Raw genomic sequence first — 8946 nt, 5'->3', positions numbered from 1 at the left:
GAACTTGCAAGAGATGTCATTGTGAGCAGGCAAGAGCTGTCAGTGTGAGGTGAGCTGTCAGTCTGAGCAGCCAGGAGCTGTCAGTGTGAGGTGAGCTGTCAGTGTGAGGCAGTGGCTGTCAGTGTGAGCAGGCAGGAGCTGTCACTCACGGGAAGCTGCAGCCAATCAGGAGGCGCGGGGCGTGGTCGGGGGCGGTCTGGGCTTGCGGTGCGCTGTTTGTATCCAGTCTGCGCTCCTGCTGCAGCCGCTCCGGATTACTGGACCCCCGAACCCCTGACTGATCCGCCGCTGCCGGAGATGATGGAGATGCTGCGGGCGAGGATGCTGCGCTCCGTCCCCTGGTTCCTGCTGAGTGGAATGACCGCGCTCTGCTTCCTGCAAGGTAGGGAGCATCATGTGGGGAGCACCTGGGGGGAGCATCATGTGGGGAGCACCTGGGGGGGGGGGAGCATCATGTGGGGAGCACCTGGGGGGAAGCATCATGTGGGGAGCACCTGGGGGGGGGGAGCATCATGTGGGGAGCACCTGGGGGGAGCATAATGTGGGGAGCATCATATCGGGGAGCCGCAGACCCCCGGCGTGTGTCTCGTCATGTCCCGGTCCCCGCGGCTGGTGTCGGGGTTAGTAGGTGGCAGTGCCCGCAACCCCATTGCAGAGGCGCCAGTCTGCATGTGAATGAGCCCCTGCCTGCCCTCCTGTGTGGTGGGGGCTGCACCCCCATATATGTGTCACCTCACTATACAGTGTCTGATCCTATGGCCTGGCCCTCAGCAGTGACCCCCCCCCCCTCTTCTTCCCCCGCTGTGCCCCCCACCACATACTGCACCCACAAACTCACCCATGTGTGCCCGAGACTAGTGCGGCATCTGCGAGAAGACCTGTGGCTTCTGCTGGTGTGTGTGTGTGTGTGTGTGATACATTGTATAGTGTGTGTGTGTGTGTGTGTGTGAGATACATTGTATAGCCTGTGTGTGTGTGTGTGATATATTGTATAGTGTGTGTGTGTGTGATACATTGTATAGCCTGTGTGTGTGTGTGTGTGTGTGTGATACATTGCATAGTGTGTGTGTGTGATACATTGCATAGTGTGTGTGTGTGTGTGTGTGATACATTGTATAGTGTGTGTGTGTGATACATTGTATAGTGTGTGTGTGTGTGATATATTGTATAGTGTGTGTATGATACATTGTATAGTGTGTGTGTGTGTGAGATACATTGTATAGTGTGTGTGTGATACATTGTATAGTGTGTGTGTGTGTGTGTGATACATTGTATAGTGTGTGTGTGTGTGTGTGTGTGTGATACATTGTATAGTGTGTGTGTTTGTGTGTGTGATATATTGTATAGTGTGTGTGTGATATATTGTATAGTGTGTGTGATACATTGTATAGTGTGTGTGTGTGTGTGATACATTGTATAGTGTGTGTGTGTGTGTGTGATTCATTGTATAGTGTGTGTGTGTGTGTGTGTGATACATTGTATAGTGTGTGTGTGATACATTGTATAGTGTGTGTGTGATACATTGTATAGTGTGTGTGTGTGTGTGTGTGATACATTGTATAGTGTGTGTGTGTGATACATTGTATAGTGTGTGTGTGATACATTGTACAGTGTGTGTGTGTGTGTGTGTGTGATACATTATGTAGTGTTTTATATTGTATAGTGTGTGTAGTGGTACATTGTATAGTGTGTGTGTGTGTGTGTGTGTGTGTGTGTGATACATTGTATAGTGTGTGTGTGTGTGTGTGTGTGTGATACATTGTATAGTGTGTGTGTGTGTGTGTGTGTGATACATTGTATAGTGTGTGTGTGATACATTATGTAGTGTGTTTTATATTGTATAGTGTGTAGTGGTGTATACACAGGGAATCTGTGTGGTGTTACAGGTAGTGATTGATGCTGGAGCCCCCAGGGCTGTCACTGTCTCCTGCCCCTCAGCTCCATCACCCCTCTGGGAGGTCTAGCTGTGCCCCTCACCCCTCTCTCCTCTGGGGGTCTCTCCTGTAGAGGGTCCGGTCACAGCTGGGGCAGGTGCCATCCTTGTGCAGGCTGTGGGCACAGGCTGGAGATAGCAGGACTGGTCGGGCGACTGGTGATGTCAGGATGTGCAGCTCTCTGTACCTGGCAGCCCGGTGGCAGCTCATTGGCCCCAGCAGGCAGATTCCACATCAGGTGCTGGGAGCTGTTATACCTCATACACACAGCGCTACCTTATATAACAGCATCTACTGAGTGTAATGATGGATAGTGGACTGTATACAGGGGCTCTATCATCTCACAGGACTGTATACAGAGGCTCTATCATCTCACAGGACTGTATATAGGGGGCTTTATCATCTCACAGGACTGTATATAGGGGGCTTTATCATATCACAGGACTGTATACAGGGGGCTGTATATCTCATAAGACCATATACAGGGGCTCTATCATCTCACAGGACTGTATACATGAGCTTAATCATCTCACAAGACGGTATTCAGGGGCTCTATCATCTCATAGGACTGTATACAGGGGGCTTTATCATGTCACAGGACTGTATACAGGGGGCTTTATCATATCACAGGACTGTATACAGGGGGCTCTATCATCTCACAGGACTGTATACAGAGGCTCTATCATCTCACAGGACTGTATACAGGGGGCTTTATCATGTCACAGGACTGTATACATGGGCTGTATCATCTCACAGGACCGTATACAGGGGGCTCTATCATCTCACAGGACTGTATACAGAGGCTCTATCATCTCACAGGACTGTATATAGGGGGCTTTATCATCTCACAGGACTGTATATAGGGGGCTCTATCATCTCACAGGACTGTATACATGGGCTGTATCATCTCACAGGACCGTATACAGGGGGCTCTATCATATCACAGGACTGTGTATAGGGGGCTCTATCATCTCACAGGACTGTATACAGAGGCTCTATCATCTCACAGGACTGTATACAGGGTCTCTATCATCTCACAGGACTGTATATAGGGGGCTTTATCATCTCACAGGACTGTATATAGGGGGCTTTATCATCTCACAGGACTGTATATAGGGGGCTTTATCATCTCACAGGACTGTATACAGAGGCTCTATCATCTCACAGGACTGTATACAGGGGCTCTATCATCTCACAGGACTGTATACAGAGGCTCTATCATCTCACAGGACCGTATACAGGGGGCTCTATCATATCACAGGACTGTATATAGGGGGCTCTATCATCTCACAGGACTGTATATAGGGGGCTCTATCATCTCACAGGACTGTATATAGGGGGCTTTATCATGTCACAGGACTGTATACATGGGCTGTATCATCTCATAGGACTGTATATAGGGGGCTCTATCATCTCACAGGACTGTATATAGGGGGCTCTATCATCTCACAGGACTGTATATAGGGGGCTTTATCATGTCACAGGACTGTATACATGGGCTGTATCATCTCATAGGACTGTATACAGGGGGCTCTATCATCTCACAGGACTGTATATAGGGGGCTTTATAATCTCACAGGACTGTATATAGGGGGCTCTATCATCTCACAGGACTGTATATAGGGGGCTTTATAATCTCACAGGACTGTATATAGGGGGCTCTATCATCTCACAGGACTGTATATAGGGGGCTTTATCATCTCACAGGACTGTATACATGGGCTGTATCATCTCATAGGACTGTATACAGGGGGCTCTATCATCTCACAGGACTGTATATGGGGGGGCTCTATCAGCTCCCCTTGAGCTGTATACAGAGGCTCTGTCATCTGATACTGGACTATATCTGGGTGGATCTGTCGTGTCTGGAGGGGCTGTGACCCAGTCATCCACACATCACAATATGGCCCACAGTCGCTCAGATCCTCACACTTTGCTCTTTTCTTCTGTGTCCAACATCAAATTCAACCCCTGACCGGTCACTTGCCCCGGCTATACACCCTGCACCCCCCACCCCGTTACCGGATAATCCACGTTATTTACTTTACCTGTCAGTGGTTTTATTGTTATGGCTGTTCATTGTAAATCATATCATAGAACATGTTGTGGTTTAGAAAATGATCGGATATGACTGTGGCCCCATGGGGATATGTGACTGCCCGGTAACAGATCAGGTCACCTGAGGTTAGGCCGCTGCTGACCGTCACATTGTCTGCATGGAAAGTGACCTGGATCACACAGTGAGTATGGCAGCTGCCGGAGCGTCGCTCTCTATAGGTGAGATATTCACTGCAGCCCAGAAACACATGCAGCAGAGCCCGACCATTGGGGTGTCTTCTCTCTATATCCATGATGCTTTAGTTCATCTGAACCCGAGTGAACACGGCGGCTGGAGAAGTTAGATGCAGCCCTGAGGCTGCCTGGGATACATGGATACATGGATACGGCCATAGACCATAGTCTGTATCCATGTTTTCCAGGAATCCCTAGGGCGGCATCCAACTTCTGCAGACACCAGTAATCAAATGCTCAGAGTTCCCAAACTTCCTTGAAGTTTACTCATCTCTAATGGCGGAGTGTGATTGTGCGGGAAGAAGCCGGATGTCAGCGACACTTTCAGGCCACAGACCAGGGATCATTTATTGGGGAAAGCTCCTTCAGTCTATCAGCAAAGAATATTTACAGAGCGTTCTCCGAATATTCCCACTAATACGGTTAGTCCTTGGTCCGCTGACATTGATGGCGTCCGTCCAGCCTGAACAGCTGTTATATAGAATAATATGTGTATCACTGGCTCGTATGAAACCTTCGTCTGAGGCCTCATTCACACAACCGGAAAATGTTGCTGCAGATTCGCAATCACAGACAGACTTCTATCCCATTTGTTTCTATGTGCCTATCATACATCCGCAAACCTCAGATCAGTGATCCACCCTCCAGGTCCTAGTGCCGACCAGCAATTGCGGCACGGATCACTATGTTCAATGCAGTGGTCTGTGAATTGCGGAGCACTACGTACGTGTGAATGAGGCCTTAGGCTGGAAAAATTTGGCGCATAGCATTTTGGGGGGGAACAAAAATGCTGCGGCCAGATGTTACCTGCGGGTCAGCGGAGTAAATCAATAAGCAATACCCACAGGACGTTTCTTGTTAGGGTGTTTTTTAGGGCAGTTTGTCGGCTTTCATTGCATTTACAATTTTTGGAAATCTCAGGCAGAGCTAAGGGTATATGCACACTGAGTTATTCGCGTGGATAACTTGCCGCAGATTCCGCCTCTCGCCCCCCACGCGCTCCCACTTGACTCTCCGCCCGTCCCATGGACTCCATTCGGCGCATTCTGACATCCGCTCAAAGAGTTGACATGTCAATTCTATGGGCGGACGGCGGAATCTGGACAAGCATAAAATGGAGACTATGGGACGGGCGGAGAGTCAAGTGGGAGCGTGCGGGGGCGAGAGGCAGAACCCACAAGAATTAGCATCAAAAATTGCTGAAAAAGACATCAGGGGAGATTTATCAAACATGGTGTAAAGTGAGACTGGCTCAGTTGCCCCTAGCAACCAATCAGATTCCACCTTTCATTCCTCACAGGCTCTTTGGAAAATGAAAGGTGGAATCTGATTGGTTGCTAGGGGCAACTGAGCCAGTTTCACTTTACACCATGTTTGATAAATCTCCCCCTATCATGTCTATCTGGTGCTTTTTCCCCAATTCTTCAGTAGTAATCATGTAATCACATGACTTGTACCAAGAAAACGGGCGAGGGATAAAACACCAGAGGGAAAAATGCCTATACGTAAGTTATGCTAAAATGAGAAAACACCAGAAAAAATGTAAAAAAAAGTGTGAAAAACTGCAGTTTGCGGGACATTTGGCTGCGTTTTTTCAGCCCAAATAAAATACTGTGCAAAATTTGTGTCTGAGGGAAGCTTTAGTAAATACAAAGGATCGGGGTAACCAGCAGCACAGATTATTTCAGGGGAAACTTGTATTGATTTAGAGGATTACATAGTGCAGGGGTAGGAAACCTTCAGCCCTCCAGCTGTTGCAAAACTACAACTCCTATCATGCCTGGACAGCCAAAGCTGTAGCTTTGGCTGTCCAGGCATGATAGGAGTTGTAGTTTTGCAACAGCAGGAGATCCAAGGATCTCTTACCCCTAACTTAGTGGAAAGATCAAGTTGCTTAATGGCACAAATATTTATGGAGAGTTCTTTTTTTTTTTCTTTTTCTTACCTATATTTTGCATGACATCCTTGAAGAAACAAGGCCTTCAGCAGCACAGAGTATGTCAGGAGGGTGCTGAGTTTTTGGGTGTAGTGACCTGCCCGGTATTCTCAGACCTGTCTGTGTTGGGGACGGTCTCCCGTCACCTCCGATGTCTCCTCCATTGAAGTTGTGTGTGAAGTTCTTTATTGGTATAGGATGAATTGCTGACTGTCGGAGGAGCAGAATTTCCAAGTGTGAAGTAGGAATAAGCGATCTGTCCGATATATCATGTGCAGTACATTAGGTGAATATATACTGACGGTGCTGTCACCATAAAAGAACCAGACGTAATTTATGGACACAATTCATCGCCAAGCGGAGCTGATGTTCATCCTCAGGGGTCGGTTCGCAGGTCAATGTCTGTAAAGGACATTAACCTGCGGGTTATATGCTGGAACGGCACTACAAGGCAGGGGCCAGCACCCAGCACAGGAGGGGTTAAGCAGCATATTGACAGGACGACGACTGGTCATTTGCAGATGACACTTAAGTGATGGAGAGGATATATGTGCCAGCGGTGGGGAAGAATTCATCTTATAGTGACATAAATAACAGGTCCGGCAATAGATTTACTGCATATCTGCCCTGGTATAACAGATACATACAGGGGCCTATATACATATATCCCAGTACAGAATGTGGTGTCCCACCACAGGTGTTCTTACACCCCTCACATAAGCCTGTACTTTAAAGTATCAGTGGTGGTGAGGTATTACTTACGTTTTGCCACTAGATGTCGCTAGTATATGTACTGTATACCTGAGTATTGCACAGCTGTGGTGTGGGTTATTGTCTCTGTGATCTGTGCACCAATGAAAGCTCTTTCTCTTTTCTACCTATCTCTGTCCTTCTATTTTCCTTGCACTCTCTTCTCACCCACTCATAACACACATTACTGATACTGTAGAAAGTTGTCACATGGGGAGAGGAAGTGTAGCCACACCTTAGTGAGTCTTACTTTGGATTCTGTAGAGGACGGACACACACAAGAACGCTCCTTACAGCAGTCAAACTGGGCCCTGGCCTATGTCAGGTCCCCTGTTAAGGGGCTCCCACAACTAGTCCAGTGTAGTCTAGTCTAAGGTGTGATAGTGGACAGACACACATGGGGACAGACACTCGTTTCTTGAAAGCAGCACTTCTACACACTATGCAGTGCTGAGCGCACACTTAGAGAAGACAAGTCAGGGATCATCCCAGCCCACACTGAGAACAAGTCTAAAAGGGCAGGACAGTACCCGGAAGAAATAGGAACTGATCCAGATAGAGCAAAGTTGCTAGAAGCCTACGTACTCTCTCTCTCTCGCAGCACGGGTGTCCCCAGGAAACCTTGGCCACTCTGCTCATCCCAGGTAACAAGGTCAGGGGCTTGTGTCACCCTCTAGAACGGGTCGCCCGAAACCGGTGCCCAATAGGTGGTGCAAAGACCAAAGGAATAAAAACACGGGCACAAGTATTCTCTCTACTCTTGAGTATTCTACTAATTCTACTTCTAAAGTTACGGCAGAGCACAGTACTACTTTGGGTTGGGACTCTCTCAACATCCTCCTCTCTACTTCTCTGAACTTCTTCTACCTCTCAGCACGCAACTCAGTCAGCACTGCTGTACTGTTTCTCAGCTATCAGCACAGGTCCGATCACTAAGGTCTAAAGTAACTTATCAAGGTGAAACTTACTGCCAAATATTCTGGCAGTAAAGAAGAGTTTATTTATTTTAACTGGACTCTGTGATCCGTATCCAAGCACCTACACAGCCATTTCATCTTCCTTGGGTCATTTCCCCTTTCTGTGGGTGGCGGTACCACTAGTCTGAGTGGGTCACTACTCCACTCAGGACCACCGTGATAAGTACCCAAGGGACCCCCAAATAGCCCGGCAGCCGCAACAGGAGCCACTGCTATCTCCTATGGGCCAATGGATGATCTAAACGAGGAGCAAGCGAGCACTGATCTGACAGGTCGGTGCTCACTTGCTCCTATATATATCAGCCTGTGTAATAGGGCCTTTAGCCGCCAACTGTCTGTCAATCAAGCAGATATAGGGATGGAAGGGGGAGCAACAAGACGTTACAGCCTCTAGCACTTCAGGGGCCTGTGAACGCCTTTTTGTCACTTTGCACTAAAGATTATGTTATAGAAACAGACAGATATATGAAAGGTAACCTGTCTCCTTGACCTAGCGGATTTCTAACAGTGTCAGCAGTTTAGAACCTGAATTGCAGCTGACAGATTCCCTTTAAAATTGTTCCCAGACATGTCCCCAAATAACCCAGAATATGAGCAGATGAGAGAATAAGCCACCAGTCAGGATTGGTATATAATGTGGAGGGCTGGAGCCTTATGTGGAGAACACAGCCTCAGTATAGGGGGGATGCATACAGCGGCCGACATAGACTGCAGCATTACACTTCACTTAGATGGGCATAATGCAGCCATGTTGTAGTATTCAGACCAGGGGTCTAATAACCAGAGCTTACAGCTTCCTACATCTTGATGTTGCTGGACAGGGATGGGGAACCTGCTGCCCTCCAGCTGTTGCAAAACTACAATTCCCATCATGCCTGGACAGCCAAAGTTAAAGCTTTGGCTGTCCAGGCATGATGGGAATTGTAGTTTTGCAACAGCTGTAGGGCCGAAGGTTCCCCATCCCTGGTTTAGGACATGATGACCCATATAGGTGGGCCATAATCTGAATGCTAAAATGCAGAATACACATTGCTGAGAAATTCGTTGTGATCTGGTG

The 8946-nt window shown here is 47.9% G+C and overlaps 1 protein-coding gene across 5 annotated transcripts in view; it reads left to right on the top strand.

Moving 5' to 3' along the window:
• The first annotated feature begins 249 nt into the window (after window positions 1–249).
• The window catches only part of LOC138770040 (protein CEPU-1-like), a 515073-nt gene continuing 506376 nt past the window's right edge, over window positions 250–8946 (top strand). For all 5 annotated transcript variants that reach the window (XM_069948913.1, XM_069948915.1, XM_069948912.1 and 2 more), the window contains exon 1: window positions 250–382. In XM_069948913.1, the coding sequence (XP_069805014.1) occupies window positions 298–382 (85 nt within the window). In that variant the 5' untranslated portion in view covers window positions 250–297. The remainder of the gene's footprint in view (window positions 383–8946) is intronic.

Source organism: Dendropsophus ebraccatus, chromosome 12 (genome assembly GCF_027789765.1).
Source record: "Dendropsophus ebraccatus isolate aDenEbr1 chromosome 12, aDenEbr1.pat, whole genome shotgun sequence".
NCBI lineage: Eukaryota > Metazoa > Chordata > Amphibia > Anura > Hylidae > Dendropsophus > Dendropsophus ebraccatus.
Note: the sequence above shows the minus strand (reverse complement) of the source record. Positions and strands in the feature narration are given on the sequence as shown.